Genomic DNA, 24,060 nt, shown 5'->3' on the forward strand with positions numbered 1-24,060 from the left:
GCACGAACAGCACACAGCCACTCCACCCACTATTGTCCAGCTTCTGCACAGATCCAAACTGACTGCTCCCAGTGCAGAGCCAAGTACACCAGGAATCTCATCACCTACCATCAGGAATCTCATCATGGTCATCATCAATTCCACGTTTCACCACCCTTGGCCTTGCCTGCCCATCTTGAGTGGTGCCCCATTCATCTGGTGAGGCAGAAGGCTGGAACTGAACTATGACCTGCAACAAATAGAGTGTCCAATTCCAACCACAGAAAAACCTCATGACTCATAATGTTAGTCTGAAAGCACTGCATGGTTGAACATACTTTTTGATTGCTTTACCTTGCATCTGAAAATCACATGTTTTCTTCCACAAAATCCTCATTAGTGTGAAAAGCAAACAGATGACTCAAAGTAACTACTAGGTGAAGAAGCTGGGCCTGCTCAGTGATTCTGAACCATTTTAACTCCTCAGCCAAGCATTATTCAAGCTCCTCCTTCCTAGTCTCCAGTATCCACTCTTCCTTAGCAGATTACTGCTAATGTGAGGAAATTAAATACTACCTGATTTATAGGTATTTTCTCCTATCACAAGGAGAAAATGGAAAAAAAATAAGTGCAGTGCTTTTAAGGAAAGAACAGCATCTGAAGTAGTCCAAAAACACTAAAAAGTGAGTAATTCAGTAGTACAGTTGTTTATAGTCTCAACTCATATTTATGACATCAAGTGCTTTAAATGCTCCTTCTCTAGATTTTTACTGGACAGAATTCCCTAACCAGGATTATTAAACACTTTAAGTAGGAGCAACCATGATCCTTTCTGTCCCTTGGAGAGTTCTGTGTATTAATTACTGTATCTGTGAACAGTTAATAGTATTGAACAATAAGGCTGAAGTCCATGTTTTAATCACATGAGACTGTTCACTTTTAAAACTTGTCTTGCTATACTTTCTCATGGCCTGAAAATAAGCAGAAACCTTCTCAGGCCCTAAGGAAACTATTTACCTTATAGCTAGATTAATGCTCTTCTCCACATGAAAGCTCTTTGTTTTAATTTCATTTGGTACAGACTGAGGTTAAACAAATTCAAATTGCTTACCATTTGCTGCCAGTTATCCTTAGCCAAAATATTTACTATGCAAACCCTTATTCTCTTTAGGTTTCAGAAAGCACTGTCTTTTAACCACATGACAGCACACTGAAGCAAGCACAAGTTCAGTGCTCTGTAAACTTGATCATCTTTAATGCACACACACCTAGAACAAACAACTGGTATGTTTTATGCAAGATTAAGACCACATTCAATTTATGTTTCCATCCATTTGCCCGCTCCCCCTTAATGAATCTGCAAGACACAATAGCCAAAATCCATTACCTTAGGATTATGCATGACAATTGTCTCCCCATTTGGAAATTCAAGTCGCCGATGCCATTGATTTGTAGTTACAGCCCTTTTATATTCTGCCTGAAACAGAAAACAAGGTACACAAAATCAGCATGGCAACCTTCTCAGCATTTTGTGGCCTCATGTAATACTACAGTTAAAATTCACATAACTTTCTTCATATAAAAATGTACAACTACTCAAACTACTACTACTACATAAACACATAAAACTACTCAAGCAGATTTTTGTGGTATTCACATTCTCTGAACAGAGAGAAACATGATTCTCTCTCCCAGGATTTTTCCAGGGAAGCTGTAAGATGCAGTGAGAAAGCTCAGAGAAAGAGAAAACCATTCTTATCTCTATTCACTGCTCCTGTTTAGCACATGTGGAATGTGTTATGGAGATTGTTTACTGAAGTGTGATTTGTTAATTGGATACCAGTGATGGTTGTTTGGATTGATTGGCCAATTGGGTCAAAGCTGTGTCTTGACTGTCTCCAGACAGTCATGGGTTTTTCTTGAGTATCTTTTTAGTATCACGTAGTTCTAGTATAGTATAGTATTAATGTAATATAATTTAGCTTAATAAAAGCAATTTATTCAGCCTTCTGCAACATGGAGTCAGAGCACGTTATTCCCAGTGTAGGGGGTCGCACGGCTTCAATAGATTTTAGATCACAGCAGTGCAGGACTGATGCAGGAGCAATGTGGCCTTCTAGACACTCCTCTTATGTTCCAGAAAGTGCACTCTGAAAATCATCTTCATGAAACAGAAAGAACTGTTTCTAAGGTGATTAACACAATGAACTCACAAGGTCTCTGCGACTTACTAACCTCCAACTTGTCACTGAAGTCCTCAGTGTAAGGGATGAAGCGGCTGTCCTTGTCTCCCTTGTAGAACCACAGGCAGCGCCTCACTTCTGAGGGCTCCTCGTCCCAGTACACGGCTTTCCTCACGCGCTCGTACAGGAAGACGTCGTAGCGACCGCCGTCCGTGCTCAGCACCACGCTCTCAGGGTCAGGCTGGACTGGGACACACAGCCACACGTGCTTACCACACTAACACATCTCTGTTCTCTGCTCAGCACCACGCTCTCAGGGTCAGGCTGGACTGGGACACACAGCCACACGTGCTTACCACACTAACACATCTCTGTTCTCTGCTCAGCACCACGCTCTCAGGGTCAGGCTGGACTGGGACACACAGCCACACGTGCTTACCACACTAACACATCTCTGTTCTCTGCTCAGCACCACGCTCTCAGGGTCAGGCTGGACTGGGACACACAGCCACATGTGCTTACCACACTAACACATCTCTGCTCTGTGCTCAGCACCACGCTCTCAGGGTCAGGCTGGACTGGGACACACAGCCAGATGTGCTTACCACACTAACACATCTCTGCCTTGTGCTCAGCACCATGCTCTCAGGGTGGGTCAGGCTGGACTGGGACACACAGCCACACATATTTACCACACTAACACATCTCTGCTCTCCCAGCCCAGCCCCAGCCACTGCTGTGATCAATATTAGGCCATTAGGACTGACAGTCACACCATGGCAGAGAAGCTTTGTAACACTGTGATGCTTCTAGAATGCTTCCATATGCTCTGTACACAACAAAAAGCTTGGAAAAACTCCCAAATACAAACATTTATTCCAGAACTGACAATTTAACAAAAAGGCAACCCAAGACACAGCGAGGTGTTCTATATGAAAATCTGATACCTATTTGGGATGGTACATCTCAACACTGAGACCACAATATCAAGCAGTGATGATGTCAGTGAAATAAATTAAGTGGCACAAAACACATCTTCAAAACATTACTTATTACTGCCACACACATGAGTGCCATTATCCCAATATTTTCCTTTAGTCCCTCTGCTCACCTCTGGATAAGGCAGGACTTACCAGAATTATAGACCTCCTCTAGTTTTGCAGAATCCAGAATGCTGAATGGCATCCATATTTGCTTGTCCTCCACCTCCTTACAGTAGAACCAGTGGGGCTGAACTGGCTCGTATTGGTTCTGCAGCAGCACAGGAGGGGCTGGGACCAGGGGCCCTGCAGGCCTGGCAGGCTGGAGCTGGGACTGGGATGGTGGAAACTGAAAAGAGATGAGCTCAGCACCTCAGTCTCACAGGGTTTTTACAGAGCTCTTCTATATTTTGCCACAGGGAATACTCTGAACCTTTATTTCTAACATGCTTTCCTCCCAAGAACATTACCTTCCATTCTAAAAATATTGTCCACTTTATCATGTGTTTGAGAAATTACACCTTCTCAAACTGAGAAAGAATGTGTATTTCATTTCCACAAACACTGTTAAAAACTGCCATGGTTTAGCATCATGATTATCTAAAACCAGTGAGATTTCCAATATTCTCTTAAATTTTCAAAAGAGCTGAACTTATTTGTTACAACCACAAAATTTGACATGAAAATAAAAACATTCTTCACATTGTTAATTTACACATAATTATGCTTTTGCATAAAGACTCCCAATTTTAACAAGTGGCCACTTCAGCAATAGCTCTCTTCCTGCAAAGTGACCAGAACAGGCAGATTCCAAACTCAAATGTAGCATCAGTGGCACAACAAAAGTAACTGATTTTGAAAAGTCTGCAGCCTACATAAAGTTGATTTCATACAAATTGTAGAAAAATCCCAGTCAGTACAACTAAAAGCAAGTGATGTCAGCAGTAGCAACTGCACTGGTTGATGATACATTAAAACGGGAAAAAAAAGGGCAGCAAAATATTGTATAATATATAAAATCCAATATATAGAAGTTCTGAAATTATACAATCTAAAATTGCACTGTTGAGGTTCTACTGTCTTTGCTATGTTTTGTCATTATATAACCTTCACATTCTTTATTCATGATAACAGAAATATAACAATAGCTCAGGCAAAAATAAAAACAGTTTTTGCTATTTTCAAGGCAAACGTGCTAGGTTTTATTAACCCATTGGCATTACTTTAATAATGCTTTTGTGCAGGTAGAAAACAATGAAGATTATTGCTTTATATCACACTAAATCCTCAACCAATGTGTTTCAAAGAATTTGTTGACAATTTTATGTGACTTAGCTTCAAAAAATTCTGGCTTCACCAACAAAACCAGCTTAAAAAGAGATTTTAGCCCATATCTTTGAAATGGCTGAATGACCTGATTTAAAGCTGGGGCACGAAAAATACAGCAGCACAGCTGAAACTCAGCAAACTCAGAAATCCACAGAAAAGAGCAACAGAACTTCACAGCCTGGCTTTGTTTCTGATGCCCAGAGGCTCACAGAGCTACAGCCTCAGGGTACACTCACTTCAAAGATCAGGAAGTTTTCCTGCAACAACAGTTCCAAGCTACTTCTAGTGAAAAGCTTTTGCTGTTGCAAATGGTTCAAGACTTCTTCTGGGGTTTTTTGCAGAGAAGAAAAATCTTCAAAAGATTAAATACACAGCTGAAAGAGGAAAGTGACTTGTTTTGCTGTGGTAGCCAGAAGGAGTCACGTACCTGTGTCAGTGGCCCTGGGGGTGTCTGGTACATCTGCACGGGTGGCACAGGGGACGCTGTGGCAGGGGGGTGGCTCTGCTGCAGCTGGGGTGGGGTGAGGTAGGGGTTGGCCCTGCTGCTCAGCGTGGTGTGTCTGTAGGGGTTGTAGCCCTGCTGCTGTGGGGTCCCCGTGGGCAGGGCAGTGCTGGCAGGTGGGGGACAGCTCTGCTGAGGGGGCTGGTACGGCACCATTCCCACCTGGGAAGTGGGTGGTGCACTGTAAGACTGGGATTTGGGAATATGTGGTGAAAAGGCATTTTGCCCATCCTGGGACCCAGACACGAGTGGAAGTGAAGTGGGAGGTCTGGAGAAGGCTGGTGCTCCAACAGGTGTTGAAACAGTTGTTAAGGGTGGCTGTCCAATACTCCCAAAGGGATCACTGCTGCTGGGAACTTGAGAGAAGTAGCTGAAAGTCTGTGGAGGGTTGGGGCTGGCTGATGTCTGACCCAAGAAGCTGTCCTCTTCCCCAACGTCTGCAGAATCATCTGCAAAAACAAAAGGATCACCAGAGACCTTGTGAGACCTTCAAATCACTGTATGGGGTCAAAATGTTCTGTAACACCATCAGCTATGGCCAAAACTGTTGGCCCCCATAAAGTTTACACATCCTTGATTCAGCACATCATAAAATGAAACAAAAAATACCAAGTCTTCAAGAACATTTAAAGTGGACCATCAAAGTCACTCAGTGTGCACAGAAAAAGCAACAAATATTAAATAAGAAACCAAAATATAACTGGAGTCAGGACTTTCCCAGGGCAATTTGGCAGGCACTAAAATCCCAACTTCACTTATCCCTCAAATGCAACAACCTTGGTTCATATCCTTTCACCATGAAAACAGCTACTATGCATAGGACTTTATGCTCCTATTTTTAGGATAGAGCTTAAAAACATTCATAATAGGCCAAACTTACAGGTTAAACCATCCATTCTTGCCTGCACCTTCAGCAGAGCCCTCTCAAGGTTTCTCATCTGTTTGCAAAGTGGCCATAATTCATGATCCCAAGCCACTTAATGAGCAGGACTTAGTCCAGTTCTCTCTAAAAATCCTACTCTAGACTTGCATAAAAGCCACATCTCTCATGCAGAAAAATCATTCTGCATAATTGCAAGAGAGGATTTAAAAATACGCAAGGCCATGAATGCCCCTTCACATGGGGAAAATAAATCAAAGTCCTGATCAATCCCAGTTTTCTATTTGGCAGTGATCTAGGAACAAGTGGGAACAAAGGAGGTTTGTCATGATTTGAGGTCTCACAGCAAGCTTACCTCAGGCTGTGATGGCCCAAGCAGCACTGCCTCCTGAGGGAACAGCACCTTGCAAGGAGTCAGTGCCATCTGCAGAAACCAGCAGTGTTTCACCTGCCTGGCAATCAAATGATGCCAGGCTGTGGGGAAGACACCACAGAGCATCTCTGCTGCTCAGTCCCCAGGCAGAGACCAAGAGTCCCTGCAGCTGCGAGCAGCCAACAGCAAATGCCTTTATCCACAGCCAACACAACTGTAATAGGGAGCATCAAGGGAGTACAGGGGAATCCACAGAGAAGTTTCCCTAGGAAGCTGCTGTTCTAATTAATTAATCATAAAAGAGGCAGCTGCCAAGATTAAAAATAACTATTTTAACCCTCTTTTATTTAGTCTGTGCAGACTGTGTCAATTTGAGGCATCACCTGCCTCAAATTCCTCTTGCTTTCCCTTACAGCACTTGATCCCACTTTGAGGAACAAAGCCAAAATCTCTGTGTGGAGAATGCTGAAACCACTTATACCCAGTGACCACTCTGAAGTCACGCCTGGGAATCATCTCCCAGCTGCAAGCATAAGCCATTTATACTAAATAAAAGGTCTCAGCATACTAAAGAAAGGTCTTTCACATTTCATAAACACAGTGGGACAGAGAGAAGCACACTGCAAACCACACTGTCAACTCTCAGCTTTCCCAAACAACTGGCAGCAGAGCAGGCCCTTCACCTCACCGTGTCAGGCCACCATAAACATGCAGCAGTGTGCCCAAGAGCTCTCAGGGCTTTTAGCCTTCACAAAGCACCCACTATTCTCCAGTTTCAAATAGGTTTTGGAGATTTAAGCCTAAGTGCAGCTTTCCTTGCAAAATAAGGGTGGCAAAAGTTCTGCCTAAAAAAAACCCTATAGGTATATATGCACGCACGCGCAGTTTTCCAACACAAAATGCTACTGTTTATCTGGACTTCTTCTAATTTTGCAAAAACTATGTTGTAAAAACAAGCACGTCGTACAAAGGTTAAAAAATGAGCGTACAGCTTTGATGTGTGTTCTCCCCATGCACAGAACAGCCTTTCTTCACCTGTGACTGTGCCAGCCTCCTGTAGATCCCTCCCCACACGAGGCAGAACTTTGTCATTCACAGACTGCCACCAGACAACCACAAGTGGCATCAGTCCACGTTGTCTCTAGGAAGACTCCTCCCATCTTACAGTAAATATATGGGTTACATCACCCACACCTGAGACAGAGAATGCATCTTTCTGTCAAACTGCATAGCTCAAACCACCACCTAATCACGCTTGGAGACAGATAAACAAATGAAGGACTGCACACAGCTCCCTAATGTTGGCTGACAGGTGTCAAATCCCTGGATTGATTCTTACTACATTTACACAATTAAAAATTATGATTACAAATACAAAATATTCCACTCGGCAGGGAGATCCCAACAACACCTCGTTGGACAGATGGTGAGTACACTTGACTGTGGAAACAGAACATTTAACAGGACATGGGCCTTACTTGGACTGACACAGAATGGGGCACAACCTCTGACACTGAAATTCACTCCACCTACAAGACCATGAATCCTCACCTGATCAAATTTTAAGTCACACAGAGAGAATAAGTTTCACCACATTAATCAAATCCCATCAGATTTTATCCTCAGCTGGCTTCAAAATGTTCAGGAAATTGCCAGGACAGCCATTTGTGTAAAGCTACTAGCCAGATCAGCACTTGAAAATTGTTTTATTTTCTTAATGAAAAAATGTGTATTTGCATGAAAGAAAAACTATGAGGCTTGCACAAAGGAATTAGTAAATTTATCAACTACCTAGATACCTCAAGTAAGTAGAAGCAATATTGTAATGCTTTTATCCCTCCTATCCAAAAAATGTAGTTGATCTAAAAAAATATTCCAAAGCCATACTTGGCAAACATTTTATTAAATCTACAGAGAAGTACTACACTGGTATCCAGCTGTATTAATACTTATTTTAGTTAAGATACAACAGTGCTGAAATGAAGTCTTGAAGACTCAGCATAAAACGGTTTGGGTTAAAAGGGACCTTCAAAGGTCATTAGTCCAATCCCAACATGTACAACACAGTAAAATTTGAAACACCTGGTTTCTAGATGCATTTCTAATGTTTCGAGCTTTAATCTCTGACTGAACACATTCCCAAAAAAATCCATTCCTTTATCTGAAACTGCCTGAACACCAGATTTTAAGTTACACGCGCATGAATTGGGAACACCATTAAAGCTTTAGGAGAAAAGGATTAAGTTAGCAAGGATATTTAAGGTGGTTGCTTAACGTGCTATTTTCAGACCGGGAAACCAGAAGATTATATGAGAGAGGGACTTAAAAAACGCGAAAACATTCAGTACGCGCTGAATGGAAGCACTGACGGGTCGGTGAGTTGGAAGCGCGATGATCAGCGCTAAAACCACACACACAGGCATAAAGCAGGGGGAAGTAGAAGAAATTAAGTGCCGGAAAGCGGAAAATGTAATCCCGAGCAGCGTCTCTCCTGAGGCACCACCCGGCTCGGGGAGCCCCAGCGCCGGGTCGAGCCCACACGGACCGGGCCCCCCAGGCCCGCAGCCCCCCTTAGAGCCCGGGTTCGGCTCTGGGGATTCTCCCGGCCCCATCGCCCCTTCCCGACGGTGGCGGGACCGGGCGGGACCCCGCACATCCCCTGAGCTCCCGGCTGCCCTCCCTCCCTGTCTCCCTCTCTCCGTACCGGCGGGCAGCAGCGCGGGGCCGGGCGGCGCGGCCGGCGCTTGGCTGACGGGGATGAAGGGCACGTTGAAGCTGAACTCGGTGGCGGAGGAGGAGAAGAGCAGGTTGGTGCCGGTGCCTCCCCCGGGCTTCGCCGCCGCCATAGCCGCGCCCCGGCCACGTCCCTGCCCCGGCCCCTTCCGCCCTCACCCAAGATGGCGGCGGCGGCCGCGCGCAGCCGTGAGGGGCGGGAGGCGGGCCCGGCCGCCATTCCCGCAGGAAGAGGAGGAGGAGGGCAAAGAGGAGGAGGAGGAGGAGGAAGCGGCGGTGATCCCCGCGCTGGGCTGGCGAGCGGGACTCGGCGGCCGTAGGGTGCCGGCAGCCCCGCGGCGAGGCGCGACCCCGCCATGCCGTGCGTGGGCGACTGGCTGAACAGCCCCCTGAGCATCGTGCAGGGCATCTTCGGTGAGGCGGGGCCCGCGTCCCCGGGCGGCAGCGGGAGCGCCCGGAACCGGACGGCGCTTCCCCTCGTGGGGTGGTGGCGGGGGAGCGGCGAGGCCGGCTCGGTGTCTTCTGTATCTGTCTTATACCTTATGTATCTTGTATGCAGCGTGTTTTGTGTGTCCCGTGTATCTCTGGGTTCTGGCAGCAACGCGCGCTGTCTGCCCGCGCTGCCGAGCGCCGCTGATGTTACCAGCGCTATCAGCCGCGGCTGTTTCCGTGCTGGGCTTGATCTTAACTAAAAGAATACCGACATAAAAATTCCCGCAGCCGGTGCCTCGGCTCCTGCCCTTCCTCACTGGGGTGTTGCGGAGCTTTCCCTTCCTTCCAGGAATGGCTCTGTGCTTCTTGACTGGCCTGAAAGGGTTTGAAATGGGAAGTCAGTGAATTGCAAGGGGAATAAATTAGTCTAAGATGCACTTCCCTAAGACAGAAGTGAAAGTTGGGTTTGTTTGATATGCTGGGAGAATGCTGGGTAGAAGTCTCCTATGTGGCCGTAATGGGCACATCAATATGTTGTTTTTTGTAGCCCAAAATGCTCCAAACTCTGACTGGGAGAAGAAGGTAACCGAATACTTCAAGGAGAAGTTAAAAGAAAATAATGCTACTAACTGGGTAAGAGTGTTTTATTCTTTTCAAGTTACACTTTTTCTTAAGCTTCGTTATTTTTTCCACTTTATTGCAGCGGCTTGCTTTTGGTAAGTCCTGCCTTTTAATGATGAGCGTGCAGCTGAATTTCAGGCCCAGGCTTTGGGATGTGGAATTTGCACCTCGGCTGCCTTAACCTGAGTGCAAAGCCAGGATGTGAAATCTCAGCCCACCCATGCCCTTGCCTTCAGCACCCTCCTTCCCCCGGGCCATCGCTGCTGGGTGCTGCCACTCTGTAGCACAGTCAGTAGATGGCAGGAGATGACAAATATTGTCATTTTTGGGGAAGTGTGAGTCCCCACGAGCCGCTGGTTATAAACGTCTTCTCTCAGGAGCTTTTATCACAATTGTGTGGGTTGAATAAATAGTTGCCTGGACCTTCAGGTTTTAAGGAAAAAATGCTTTTCCTACTAAAACTGTGCTTTATTGGGCTGAGTCAGGCCTGGTTTGTGCAGTTTAGCAGGGAAGCTGTGCTTTAGGTTTTAAAAATAAAGTGTGCACAGTAGAGTTCAAAAGCTGATACTTTTCTAAAAGGCTGTAGCAGAAATGGGACTGATAAGGGGATTAAAAACTTTCATATCCAATCTGTTCTACCTATGATTAAAAACAGGTGAAAATTATTTGTTTTCTTTCTCTGTCAGTGAAAATATTCTGTACTTAGTATTAAATGGTAGCTTAAATCAAAGCTACCATTAATAAATGGCAAAATTGAGTAAAATTTACAACATCAGAAGGAATTGAAATCATATTTTCTTACTCAAAAAATTATGAGGGAATATACTTTTGTTAAAATGCCACTTCCTATAGGGCCACTTTTGGGTTTTGTTGCATTGTAATGTTGGATGTGGGCTTTTTCAGCAAAGAAAAAAAGTCTTGTTCTTTGAAGTTGTACCACGTGCTTAGGCATTGATTTTTTTTCTTTCTATTTTCCCATTGTCATGTAAAACTGTGTGAAAAAGACTTCCTCAATGTTGACTTGGAAATTAATATACAGGTTTTCCAGGACCTTTTGTTATAAGAAATTGTGCATGCAAATTGCTCTAGTACTGCTGGTACATAGCATGTGGTGGAAGTGCTGTTAAGTAGAAATAAGATAAGTGAAAAATTCTGTTTAATCCTGCAGCTGCAATAATTCTAAATTTAAAAGTTGGTTTCAAATGCTGTACAGTTTTCATACAATTCCAGTGACCTATAACCACTTCTTTTATAGAAAGAAGTATTCTTTCAGTATTTGGGAACTGTTAAGTGCCTGATAATTGTAACAATTATCTGTAACAGCCATTGCAGGAAGGTGTTGGGATAGAAACACTTTGTTGCTGCTAAGATTAGGATGGGAGATGCACTCAGAAAATATTAAGTGTGAGATACATATATAAAATATATATATATGTGTGTGTGTGTATATATAGGGTTTTGAGGAGGAGGTATGGATGGTGAAAGAATTAAGTTTTTGTGCTGGTTTTGGCTCACTTTTTTTGGCTCAATATATCCCAGTTGTATATAACAATGTCTTTTTTCACAGGTCCCATCACTGAATGATGTTCCTGTACATTACCTAAAACCCAACAGCTTAGTGAAATTTCGCTGCATGATTCAAGATATGTTTGATCCTGAGTTTTACATGGGAGTGTATGAAACAGTTGACCCAAACACAAATGCACGTGTAAGTGAAATACTGAGTTACTATTTTAGCAAATGTTTGTCGTTTTACTCATTCTGGTCCTTGTATTTCTCTAGTTTGTGAGTTAAACCTATGGAGGGTGGACACTGATAGTAACTGTGTTCAGCTCCAGTGGCATCAGTAAAACACAGCCTGTTACATTTCTGTTGAGGAATAGAAAATGTTAAAGTGATGAAAGGTTTGGCAGGATGTCTGTGAGGGACTTTGAGCTTCAGTGATTTTGGTGTGATTCATGTTCAGGATGCTGTCAGAAACAGAATGATTGCATTGCCTTTTCCCTCTTGACAGGTTTTGCATTTTGGTAAATACAGAGATGTGGCAGAATGTGGGGTAAGTTATAGAAATTATATGGACTTAGAGAAGAAATATTGGATGGAAAGTTGTAGTTTTATAAGTGTGACAGAGCTTCCTTGGTACTTGGCAATGGATTCCTGACGATACTGCTCTAAATGCAAAGTTAATCTTTGGTTTGGAAAGCAGAGTATTCATAACTGCTCACTGGCATTCTAATTTCAGCAGGCTTCCAGCTGTTTCTGTTGTATTTAAAATTTGTTTTGGTTGAGTGGAAGGGGGAGTGCCCATGACCTTGAAACTGCCTGCTATGGAAAACGGTTACTTTTGGTAGTGCAGTACAATTTGAATCAAAACATTATATATTCACTTTTTCCTGAGTTATATAGTCTTGTATGTTAATTGTAACTTCTGGCTGATTAACTGAATCTGTGGGGTTAGTTAAAAAAAAGAAAACAAACTGTAATCAGATTTTTAACAAAATTTCTCTTGGGATTCCAGCCTCAGCAGGAAATTGATTTGAACTCCTCACAAACAGTCACCTCAGAGAGACAGACTTTCTACTGTGTTCCAGTGCCTGGTGAATCAGCATGGGTGAAAGAAATATCTTTTTTGACTGAGCCAGTGTTTTGTTATACAATCAGTGGTCACCAACTAATTCATTAGATTTAGGAGATAACTTTATTTAAAATTTCTTTTTTTCTCTTAGTGAATCTGGAGAGGTGATAGGTGTAGAAAGAGAAAAAAAGAAAGTTGATGGCATGTAATATGCACAAAGAGGATGCAACTGAATTTAGGAGCATTTATTTTGATTTCATAGACGTTTTTGCTTGGGAGAGTCTTGAAAATTTCTGTTCATTTCTAGTTGCAAATGCTTAGGAAAAGGGAAAATTCAGTTGAGCCATTGGCACTTTCTACAGCAGGACACTGTTACACAGTAAGTCTATAAAACACCTGTAGCTGAGCATGTTAAGATTAGGATTTTGTTAAAAAACCAACAACTAAACCTTAGTGTGGTTGAGTTTTCCCTGCTCAGTCCGTGGCTTCCTTAACCCTTGATCCCACGCCTACATCAGTGCCAGCCAGGCCCGAGTGAGCCCCTCCACCTCCTACACCCCCAGTCGCCACAAGAGGAGCTATGAGGAGGATGAGGACATGGATCTGCATCCCTCCAAACAGAAGGAGCAACACATGGGTGAGAGTTGCTGTTGGTGAATAGCTGTTTTGATATTTTCCAGGATTTGGCAAAAACTCATTGCTAAAAACTGAAATATTGGCAGCTGTTTTCATTGTTATTGTTGTTGCAGCCTTTAGGATTTGGAGGCTTTGTTGAAGTCAGTGGTTTGATTTGAAGGAGTGTGGGAGAGCCTTTAGTGTTATATGTGTGTTGTGCGACAATCTACAGAAATTTTTAATATAAACTGGGTTTTATGCATATTCTGACCTATCTTTTTAAACATGAAGTGCAGAAAAATATTACCTTTGCAGTCCTGTGAATTGTAGGAAAAAAAAATCATTCCCCTGGTTTAAACATTGCATTTTGAAAATCAGATTTGTTGCCATATTTGGGTTTCCAAGACACGTAGATCTTTGCCAGTACTCTCTCTCATGCTTGATTACATAAAATATGCACTTGTGAGACTTCTCATATTAAGAGTATATTTTGTCAAGTATTATTAAATATTCTTGTCTCAGATGTCTTGTTAAATTAGTTTTATTCTGTGTTGCTCACTGAAGAAAGTTGTTCAGCTCTGCATTTCTGTTTAAAAAGCCTGCAAATCCTGTGTTTTTCAGGCAGTGGAGGTGATAACCATGGATGTGTGGAGCCAAAGAGATTAGAAACAGAAGCTTCTGCAGGTCATCATGTCATTTCTCCCAACTGCTCCCCTCCACTTGACCTAAATTTTCCCTTGCCAGGAGAGAAGGGACCAGCGTGTCTTGTAAAGGTGAGAGATGGAGAGGTGATGAGCAGGGCTGTGCTCTCTGTGAGGCAGGCAGAATCAGCCTTGCACTGGTTTGTAGGCACAGAAATGTGTCTGGAGTCCAGAATTTTGTTTCCAGAGATAATTACATTGTTTCTCTTCACTAACACAGTGTTTCTCTTCGTGAGTGCTGTATTTGACTTGCTAGAATCCTTCAGCAGCATTTATTAGAGCTTGCACCTTTTCACCCCACTTAGTTAAAAAAAAAAAAAAGATTCCAGTATTAGATGCTTGAGGGTATAGCTGGTATTTAGCCCTGGTATTTTTCTTTTAGGATATCTCCTCTAATGGAAAAACAGCTGTGAAAAACCAAGCTGAAAAACCAATAAACTACACATTTATGTATTGGATTTAAAATAGTCCTTGATTCACTGCTGTGTTATATTACTGTGAGACTTTACACAAAATTTCTCTGCTATTGCTGTATTGACTTCTCTCTTATTCAGCAAATCTTGATGAATCAGAGTAGAATACAATTGTTGACACCTGTGTGGCAAAGAATGCCAATAGAAAAAGTGTGGAATCATAAAACTCCCTTTTCCAGTGTAAGCTTACTGACACTGAGGGCAAGGGGAGACCTCTTCCCTCAGACTGTTCTCAGTCCAGAGTTGAGTCTTCTGAGTTTCCTTTGACAGTTTTTCTGCTGTCCTGCATCTGGCCCATCTGCCTCAGTGTTTTATTTTCTGTTTGGGGCAGGTCTATGAAAGCTGGGAGAGCTTCAAAGTCAATGATGTGCTGGAGGTGTTTGGTGTTCTGTCTGTGGACCCAGTGCTGAGCATAGTGAACAGTGAAGAGAGGTAAGGCTGCCCTGGAATGCAGGTTTTTATTGCAGTGAGCAGACAAGGAAATGTGTAAGTACATGATAATTATGTTTAAGAAGTGAATTTTGTTGCTTTAAAATAGCTTGATGAGGAAAGTGTTATATCCAGCATCCTGGAAACTGAAGTCCAATGTGCTCTGGTACATCCATATCCTTGGATACCCAGTGCTTTTTTTAGGTTGTTGTACAGTCTGTAAAGCAGAAAATGCTTCTATAACTAAATGTTTTGTACTCTTTCATGTGTACAAAACTTTCAGTGAATGAGTGAATAGTGACCAAAGCTATCAAGGAAGCTTTAAAATTATAAATGTCCTTTTGAAGTAATTTCAAAGTCCATGAAGGCTGTTACCAGAAAAGTAAACACTTCTGAAGAATATAAAAAAAATGTCTTGCATGTCTGCATGTAGAGCGATAGTGACCAAAATGAGTAAAAAATGGGTTGATTTTTCATTAATTAAGGTATCACATCTTCTTAATCCAGTGATAGAAACTTCCCATTTCACCTGCTGTTCTGCAATTCCTTGCCTAACAAAATACAAAATCATTTAGGATGCAGGAAGTATATTTTGAAAATAAAACTCCTGACCAAAATCTAACATAAATACTGCTGATGTCTTGAATCAGTGCAGTCTGAATTATTTCTGTTGGTGAGTCAGTTCATGTCTGGCAAGTACAATACCCAGAGTGCAATGTGAATCCTTTATAGTGCCAACTTCTTAAAAATTACCTCAGCCTGGTCAGCTGCTTTTTGTTATCATCTGTGTGACAGCTAATGCCAGACTGACAGCTCAGTTTTCTGTCACAGGTGCTTGTGGGTTTTTTCCTGTGTCATTCTATAACAAGAAGCCAAAATGGTGGCATTTAGCAACATTTTGAATGCAAACAAAAGAAATGTCTTTTAATGGAAAGAGTGGATAGTGTGTGGGTGAACTGCTGAAGTGGCTTTGAAGTTACAAAGCCTGACAGCCTTTAAAACCAGTACAAGAAAATGAAATTTGTGCTAAACTTTACTGTCATTGGATACAGTCACTTTAGGGAATTTACTTTCTAAAAAGGAAAATGAAAAATGAAAACCACCTGGAAGAAATTTAAGACACAAGCTTTGCTCTCCCTGAAGATGTATCTGAACTCTTAAATTAAGAGGTAATACCTCCAGGTTCCAGCAGAGGTACATTAGGATTTATTTATTCACAGTTCTTTTACTCAGCCAGTGATGGAGATGTGATGTGACTGTCTAGAAGATCTTGTCAGGCTCCAGAACCTGGTGGGATTAGAAAGTCCCACATGTGCTTACAGAGACAAATGTACTAAATGACCTTATTTTTTTAAACCTGGTGCACTTCATTCAGTACAGCCTGGACAGAACAGTGTGTAATATTTTACTTGAAGCTACAGCCTATTAAATGGTGCAGCAAATAATAAATGTGATTTTGTTTGAGGGGTTTGGTTTTGAGGGTTTTTTGTTGGGTTGTTTTTTTCTTCAGAAAAATATGGCTTGGTTATTTTCTGAAAATAATAGAATCCAGATATTTTGGGTCAAGCCTGCTTTGGTGTTAATATGTCATTATGTAATTGTGATTCAGTATCTGTGGTGTTTATAAAGATCCCAAAGAAGGTGGTTTGAATGTGGGAGGAGTCACCAGGAGCTGGGAGCGGGTGTTGTTTGTTCCTCTGTTCTTGGCCTGGTTCCAGCTGCTCTGGCTCAGAGGGGGAGAAATTCCTGTGGGATGTTTCTGAGTCCAGCTGTGCTGTGCCCTCTCCCCAGGGACAGCTCAACCCTGGATCCCATGGAGTGCATGGACACGGCAGAGGAGCAGAGAGTGCACAGCCCCCCGGCCTCCTTAGTGCCCAGGATCCACGTGATTTTGGCACAGAAATTGCAACACATTAACCCCTTGCTGCCTGCCTGCCTTAACGAAGAGGAGAGCAAATCCTGTGAGTGTCTGGACTCTGGGCATTTTCCAGAACATCTGAACAAATACTGCTTTGCTGAGAGGCAAATGCCTCAACAGCAGGGTGTGAATTTAAATCTTGTTATATGGAAGAGCCATGCACAGGATGCAGATGTTTGTGTTTATGTAATGTTTACATTTTTATTTGGCTGAAATAAATGTGATTTATGTGGACTTTGGTTTTGTATTCTACGTACCCAAGGGTTTTACCAAGTTTTTCAGCCATAAGATTTGTTTTCAAATGGAGTTGTGAATTGCTGGAAAATTAGATTTCCAATTTAGTGTGATACTGGAAATAAGAAACATACTGATAATATAGAGACTCATAATACTATGCACAAAATAAGGCAATTTGCTTTTAAGCAACTATGCTATTCCTTGTTTGACTGTTATTTTTTTCATTGAATTATTGCATGCAGACCTCTGGTATTTATAACTTTCTTCCTTGAGTGCCTTGTATTGCTTGTTCTGAGCAATATGTAAGAGGTTTTTTCTGCCTTTAATATAAAATGGAGCAGCTACAGATTTTATAAATTTGGCTCTACACTTTATACCCTGCTGCAAATGCATTACACAATATCTAAACTTCTAAAAAAATAATTTCCAAGGAAGTGTTGAGTGATTCAGGTTATCCAAAGCCAGATGAAAAAAACCAATGAGCATTTGTTTTTTTTTTTCCTAGACTGCTTTGGAATAAACATTTTTCTTTACCAAACTGTGACAGAAAGTCAAATTTATATAGAGAGAAGAGGGTGAGAAACAAGAACATTTTCTGACATTTGTCCTCTGCTCTTTTGCCAGTTGTTTCTAATTTCATGTCTGAGCTGTCACCAGTGAGAGCAGAGTTGCTGGGCTTCCTCACCCATGCCCTCCTGGGAGACAGTTTGGCTGCTGAATACCTGATACTGCATCTCATTTCTACAGTGTAAGTATTTATATGTGTGCTGAGAATTTGTATATTTATCATTTAAAAGAAATCTCCTTCTATGAGGTTCTTGAAGCAGTCTGCAAATAAATGGCAGAAATAGCTTAAATAATACTTATTTCAGTAGTACTTTGTCCAGGTAGACTTGTCCTGTCACAATGCACACAAAGGCAGATTTCAGAGCCTGAAATAACAGTAAGTATTGATTAAAAAAACAGCTTTATGGTAGTCTGTCTCTTCAGTGCTGCTTTGAGAGCTGACAAAATCTCCGAGACACTTTTAAACAGAGGTATGGAAAAATCTTTTGTACTCTGCCTTCTTCTCATGAGTACGGCAAGCCACTGACTTCCCAAAGACAGCATCTCCTGACTGCAGGAATTATTGCTTAGGTACTACAAGGTACTGAAAGGTACATTCTGGAAATTTGTTTGTAATTAAATGTAAACCTGTTTAATTGTAAGTTCAAGTGACCTATTTAGCATGTGATAAGAATAAATTTCTATGTTGGTTTTAACCTATTTCTGGGTGAAAGAGCAGCATCCATTGTCAGGCCCAAATTTAATGGTAGTCATTTTAGGCTTCAAAATCAAAATGAGTTTTCATTCTTTTTAGTTGGACTGTGAATGTTCCAACACTTAGCCTAGAGTGTATTTTCTCTCTTAGCTAGTATCATAAAAAGGTTGAGAGGTGTCAAGAATGGGGAGAAGATACACAGTGAGAAGAGGGAGCGGAAAGCTGAGGGCAGGTAAAAGAGATGGACAAGTGTGATAAGGAGGGAAGTTGAGATTGGGCAGCAGAAAGGAAAAGAATTAAGTCTGTTCACTGAGTCACAATAGAGTACAAGGAGAACAGAACGTCTGGGAGGCCATTGCAGGGTGCCAAGCTCTGTAAATTACTGCTTTTGTGTGGTGCTGTGAGGAGCAGCTTCACCCTGCCTCAGCTCCTTGGGCGCTGCACAAGGAAGGCAGAGGAGCTGGCTGATTTTGGTGTGTGTGTTCTGAAATCCTGCTGGCTGTCAGAGACACCACTCAATGCTGCAGCTGAATGACACCTGTCCCCCAGTGTTAGCCAGGTGTTTGCCTAACCTGTGCTGGTTTTGGTGCAGCTATGCCAGACGGGATGTGCTTCCTCTGGGAAAATTCACCGTGAACCTGAGCGGCTGTCCCCGGAACAGCGCCTTCGCGGAGCACCTGTACCGCCTCATCCAGCAGCTGGTGCCAGCAGTAAGCATTGCCTGGGCAGGGCTGGGGGACGTGCTCTCACTGGTTCAGCTGTCAAGGCAGGCTGGTGAAATGCTCTCCTGCTCCCCACTTAGAGAGCAGGTAATGATAGAGATGTGGCTGGCCTGTGTGTTGAAGTCTGTGTGCCTCATCATCTAGGATGAATGTGGAATGAAATCCTCTCCTCAGAGGTATTGAACTGACAGGCAGATGCTGCATGCTTTATTTGGTCTTTCTGGATTGATATGTTTAGACATTTGGGTTATTTAATTATGATGTCATTAGGTTTGTGGATACTGCTCTGCAGAAAAGCCACAGTAATTCAATTTGGGGTCACATCAACAGTATTGCTGCAATAAATCATTTATAATTGAGCTCATCCTAGATGTGCAGAACAGGTGATAGGAATTCCTAACAGCAATAGTTTCCTTTGGGAAATTCTGAAGTATACAGCATTTGGATATTTGGGATGATAAAGCATTGCAGTGACAAGTTTTGCTTTGCTGTGCAGGTTCCCAGCCCAGCTGTAGCTGCAGGACTCCCAGCACTCCCTGGGGAAGCTGGAGCACAGCACGGGTGCTGATGGTTTGTTTCTCCTTGCAGTCCTACCACCTCCGGATGAGCATCGAGAGCATGAACCAGTCGCGCTTCATCCCCCACAAGGACTACACGGCCAATCGCCTGGTCAGTGGGCTGCTGCAGCTGGCCAGCAACACCTCCCTGGTCATCGATGAGACCCAGCTCGAGCAGGGACAGCTGGACACAGCAGGTACACAGTGTTTGGTGTCTGCAGTCTCATTTGGGAGGTTAAAAGCTGCTGTGTTTTAAGACATTGGTGATAATCGTGTCCCGCTGATAAAGGAGTCTGTTGCAAAACTGTGTGTGGTTTCTACATCCTATTGCATTGCTTTCAAGCGGCTTCCTGCAGCCTTCTCAGCCAACTTAAAATAAATTGGGAGAACTCTTTATTACCAAAATAACTCTGATTCATTAGAGTGGCCTTTCAGCTTCCTGTGATAGTGCATGAAGTGGGCAAAGCATATGCTGATGCCTTATGCTCTGTATTTTTACTGTATATCTGGAAACCATCCCTGAGAACACAGCTAAAAACTGGAGGAAAAAAATTGCTATTACGGTGTTAAAAATAGTGGGGATTCTATGCTACAAGCTGATGTAGCACTGTGTAGCATGCTTTCAGCAGAGCTTTAGAAATTAATTTAATTATAAGTCACATAAAAGAGCTGAGTTGCATATTAAAAGCTCACTACCTGGGGAATGCACAGTACAGGTGTCTTTGGTGAGTCCTGGGGCTGTCCCATGCAGGGCCAGCTGTTGGAGCCCAGTGATCCTTGTGGGTCCCTTCCAACTCAGGAGATTCTATGAAACAACAGAAAATCACTGCAAGTAACTTATTGTAAAATAAAAATGCTATCTGGAGAAAGCTGCTTTGTTTTTTTTTTTAATTACTGGTCTTAAAAGTTGCTAATTGAAATTATTCAATTGCTTTTGAGTTTTCAGTAGTTTTTGCTACTTAGCTTTAGTAAAGCTAGAAAATTTTGCTAAAGAAAATAGTAAAATGAGTAACAAGCTCTGCATTGTCTGTTTCCATAAAAAAAATTAAAATATTATAAACTCCCATTTAGAGAGAATTCTTGCTGTGCTGGTTTATAGGTTTTCTAAAATGTTTGTCTCTGATGTTCAAAAATACTCAGCATTTAGTGAAAAAATAATACTTTAGGTATTAAAAGTTGCAGATAAAAAAGGCTTGCTAATTTTATTTTTTGCTGATGTGATATTGTTTGCTACGGAATTTAGAGTAAAGAAATAAAAATTTTTCATTTCTTACAGCAGCGTTGGGAACAAAATTTAGTCCTACAGAATAGTGTCTTCAGATGCAGTAGCTAGTTTGGAACTCTTGGAAGCTACAGCTTAGAAATTTCAAATGGAAAAATGTCCCAGAAGTCAACCCTAATATTAAATTTGCCTTTATTTGCTAACTTTGCCTTTATTTACAATATACCAAATATTTAAAGGCAAAACCATAACAGTAGTTTTGTCATTTGATGCAGTAACTGCTGAAGAGAAATTCAGTTAGTCAGGTACATGTTGGTATTTCAAAGAGAGAATTCCAAGAGCCAACCAGTTAATTTGTCAATTTTAACTTTTTAGATTTTAAATAACTTAATTCCAGGTAAGGCGAGTGAGTACTATTAAAAAATTTGGCAAAATTAAATTGGTAGTGTTTTTCTGCTTTTGAGGAGAGATTTCTTTTTTGGTTTTTCTCTCTAAATAGATACCTGGCTTTGTAGGGCCAATGAGGACACAAGCTATAAACTCATGTACCAAGCCAGACAAAGTTTAGGCCTGAAATCAAGAATTCTTAATTGTGACTCACATTAAGAAGTGGTTGTCTCTGTCTGGAAGACACCTCAGACACAAGAAGGAACAGGATGATTGCAGGAGTCATTCTGCTGGCTGCTCCTTAAAGACAGATGGGAAACAAAAATCAGGGCTGACATTTGTTTTGGTCCAGTGCTCAGGGAATTTGCTCTTGCTCTTGCAGGTGTCCATAATGTGACAGCCCTGGGTAACCTGATCACTTGGCAGAAGGTGGATTATGACTTCAATTACCACCGGATGGAATTCCCATGCAACATTAATGTTCTCATCACTTCCGAGGGCCGCTCGCTCCTGCCGGTATGGGAGGGGCTTCCAGGTTCTGCTGGGGAACTGCAGCTGGCAGCTGCTGCCAGAGCAGGCCCTGCCAGGGACAAGTGGGGACAGGAAACGTGTCTTGTGACCAGGGAGGGTGTGACACTGGCAGTAGCTGCTGCCTTCTCCCTCGTGGCTGGAAAACACAGAGATGGAGCTTCCCTCCTCCGTTCTGAACAGGGATGGTGAGGTGGAGAAGGACCCAGGGATGGGTAAAGCTGCAGAGATGTGCTGCTCTCCAAGCCTCCCTCTGGCATGGTGGGTTCTGAGGTGATGGGCACAGATGTGGCATTGCCCCTGCAGTAGCCTGAGCTATCAAACATCTGCTTTGTCTGCTGAGCCTTTGCTCTCCTGCTTGAATCAGGAGCTGTTCAAAATGTGAGCTGGGGAATGTTTAGTTCTGGGAAATAGTGACTTCTGCTGCTTTTGAGAGTAAATTAGTCTTGGAATATAAAATAGTGGGATGTGGAAAGAGATGAAATGTGATTTTTCTCTTTCAGTCAGATTGCCAAGTCCACTTACAGCCACAGATAATTCCCCCGAACATGGAAGAGTACATGAGCAGCCTCCTGACTGCAGTGCTGCCCTCCGTGCTGAACAAATTCCGAATTTACCTGAGTTTATTGAGGCTGCTGGACTACAGTATATCTGATGAGGTGACCAAGGTAGGGACACTTCCCCAGTATGTTTTCAGCAGTGTATTTGGATGGAAAGCACCTTAGACAGTTACTGTACTTGCCCTGTCAGTGATTCTCCTTTAAGTTTTACAAAACCCAAACAGAAGCGTTTTCACATCCTGACTGTGCCTTCTAGGGTTTGTAAAGTATATACTGAATTTATTACAGATAAGGAACAGTGCATGTAACCTGCTTTCTAACACTCATTTTGAAAATGGGCTTTTTTCAAAGATGAGAAGTAGCCTGGTTTTACTCAGGCTCACTTCTGGACAGCTGTGAATTGAAACGTTGAAATCTAAAGGTTGTTACAGCGTTCAGCTCCTCAAAAGCTTATCTCCTCGTGGAGATCTGGTTTGCTCCATAATTCCACACTGTGTTTTCCCAGGCAGTAGAAGAAGACTTTGTGGAAATGCGCAAGAACAACCCCGAGAGCGTCACGGCCGATGACCTGCACAAAATGCTGCTCGTGGCCAGGTGGGTGTGGTGCTCTTGTCACCACTCGGGGCTTCCCCGCAAGCTGCAGACTGAGCCAGCACTTGGTCTGCAGCTGACCAAGCCAGACAGACTCTCCTCTGCCTTGTTCCTCTCAGTTAGGCAAAGTATTCCCTCCCTACTTTCATCCCATGCTTTCTTACTGCTGGAAGACAGCTGGGTGTGAGCTGGGCAGGGTTACAGCAGCTGAAGGAGCTGTTCCTGATGGCTCTTTGTGCTCCCCCAGGTTCCTGTCGCTCAGTGCGGGGCAGACGACGCTGTCGAGGGAGAGGTGGCTGAGAGCAAAGCAACTGGAGGCACTGCGCAAGGCCAGGCTGCAGCAGCAGCAATGTGTCAATGGCAATGAACTCTAACACCTGCTGGATCTCACCCTGAAAATTTCTCTAATCCTAGGTGGAACCCATACTAAGATTGGAATATTGTTTATACCAGTTTTTGTAGATAATTTATACCAAAAAGTTATGGATATTTACCCTTGCGGTCTGAACACACTTAACTCTGTTCAGCCACCTAAACATATTTTATGGAATTTTTTTGGACCCTGTTTTGTAATTGAAAATTGGTAACATTGAGCAAATTGTTTGATATTAAACTTTAATACTGAGGTTGTGTAAACTTACTACCTTTAATAATAAGAGAATGTAAGCCAGAGCCTTCCTACATAGCAGTAGTAGGCTCTGTTCTGGAGTACATTTGTGCTTTACTTTCTGCTTGGCTGAATTGTGAGGATCAGAACTCTCAGCTGGCCAGCAGCTGCAGCTGGAGGAGGTGCTGACTTCACTCTCTGTGCTCTTCTGTGAGCTGAGGCAAGGCACACTCAGCAGCAGCAGCATTGTGGTGATATCAGAGTGTGGTACCAAGCAGTGATTTGAGCTTTACCCATGACCAGCTCAGGTATGAAATATATTTGCCTTGTGCTTAGAGCAGACCATGACTGCTCAAATTTCTCAAATGAGCTTTATCCTGGTACAGCTTCTTAAAAAACCCCACATTGACTGGACAATGGATGATACTCCTGTGCTCGCACAAAATATATCTTTACTTTCTACCTGGCAGTACTGCAGGGTGTTTAAATGGTTTGGAAAATGTCATTGAAGCATTAAGAATGGTCTCTCCATCCCTGATCCCTGCTGTGCAGTTTGAGCTAGTCCTCAGAGGGCATGCTGGCCCTAAAGGGACTTGCAGAACTCGTTTACCAAGGTTTACTTTAGAGTGAAAGGCTGGGAGTAATCCAGGGAGGCTCCAGAAACC

General features: G+C 42.7%; 2 protein-coding genes across 4 annotated transcripts in view; one reads left to right on the forward strand and one right to left on the reverse strand.

The window, feature by feature from the left end:
* SEC23IP (SEC23 interacting protein) overlaps nt 1-9,104 on the reverse strand; it is a 22,048-nt gene extending 12,944 nt beyond the window's left edge. The window contains exons 1-6 of the mRNA XM_053983213.1: nt 8,931-9,104; nt 4,899-5,422; nt 3,296-3,491; nt 2,215-2,408; nt 1,367-1,456; nt 109-229 (exon numbers count right to left, since the gene is read on the reverse strand). Of these exons, the coding sequence (XP_053839188.1) occupies nt 109-229; nt 1,367-1,456; nt 2,215-2,408; nt 3,296-3,491; nt 4,899-5,422; nt 8,931-9,072 (1,267 nt within the window). The 5' untranslated portion in view covers nt 9,073-9,104. The remainder of the gene's footprint in view (nt 1-108; nt 230-1,366; nt 1,457-2,214; nt 2,409-3,295; nt 3,492-4,898; nt 5,423-8,930) is intronic.
* Nucleotides 8,959-23,413, forward strand: MCMBP (minichromosome maintenance complex binding protein). Of its 3 annotated transcripts, none has more exons than XM_053983215.1 (16): nt 8,959-9,033; nt 9,939-10,024; nt 11,580-11,720; nt 12,027-12,068; nt 12,531-12,632; nt 13,095-13,224; nt 13,824-13,975; nt 14,708-14,808; nt 16,597-16,766; nt 17,585-17,708; nt 18,814-18,931; nt 19,532-19,697; nt 21,492-21,625; nt 22,141-22,305; nt 22,703-22,791; nt 23,036-23,413. In XM_053983215.1, the coding sequence occupies exons 3-16, from the start codon at nt 11,646-11,648 to the stop codon at nt 23,160-23,162; spliced, it is 1,695 nt and encodes a 564-aa protein (XP_053839190.1). In that variant the 5' UTR covers nt 8,959-9,033; nt 9,939-10,024; nt 11,580-11,645; the 3' UTR covers nt 23,163-23,413. The 3 variants fall into 3 exon arrangements, with proteins under 3 accessions (XP_053839190.1, XP_053839189.1, XP_053839192.1); XM_053983214.1 differs by lacking the exon at nt 8,959-9,033 and adding an exon at nt 9,221-9,373; XM_053983217.1 differs by lacking the exon at nt 8,959-9,033 and adding an exon at nt 9,431-9,510.
* Nucleotides 23,414-24,060: the final 647 nt, after the last annotated feature.

The sequence above is a fragment of the Vidua macroura genome, chromosome 8 (genome assembly GCF_024509145.1).
Source record: "Vidua macroura isolate BioBank_ID:100142 chromosome 8, ASM2450914v1, whole genome shotgun sequence".
Classification (NCBI taxonomy): domain Eukaryota; kingdom Metazoa; phylum Chordata; class Aves; order Passeriformes; family Viduidae; genus Vidua; species Vidua macroura.

Coding starts and splice junctions, on each gene's coding strand:
- MCMBP (XM_053983214.1), top strand. CDS start 9,316: ATGCCGTGCGTGGGCGACTGGCTGAACAGCCCCCTGAGCATCGTGCAG. Junction 13,976..14,707: donor GACCAGCGTGTCTTGTAAAG/GTGAGAGATGGA, acceptor TGTTTGGGGCAG/GTCTATGAAAGCTGGGAGAG. Junction 19,698..21,491: donor GGGACAGCTGGACACAGCAG/GTACACAGTGTT, acceptor TTGCTCTTGCAG/GTGTCCATAATGTGACAGCC.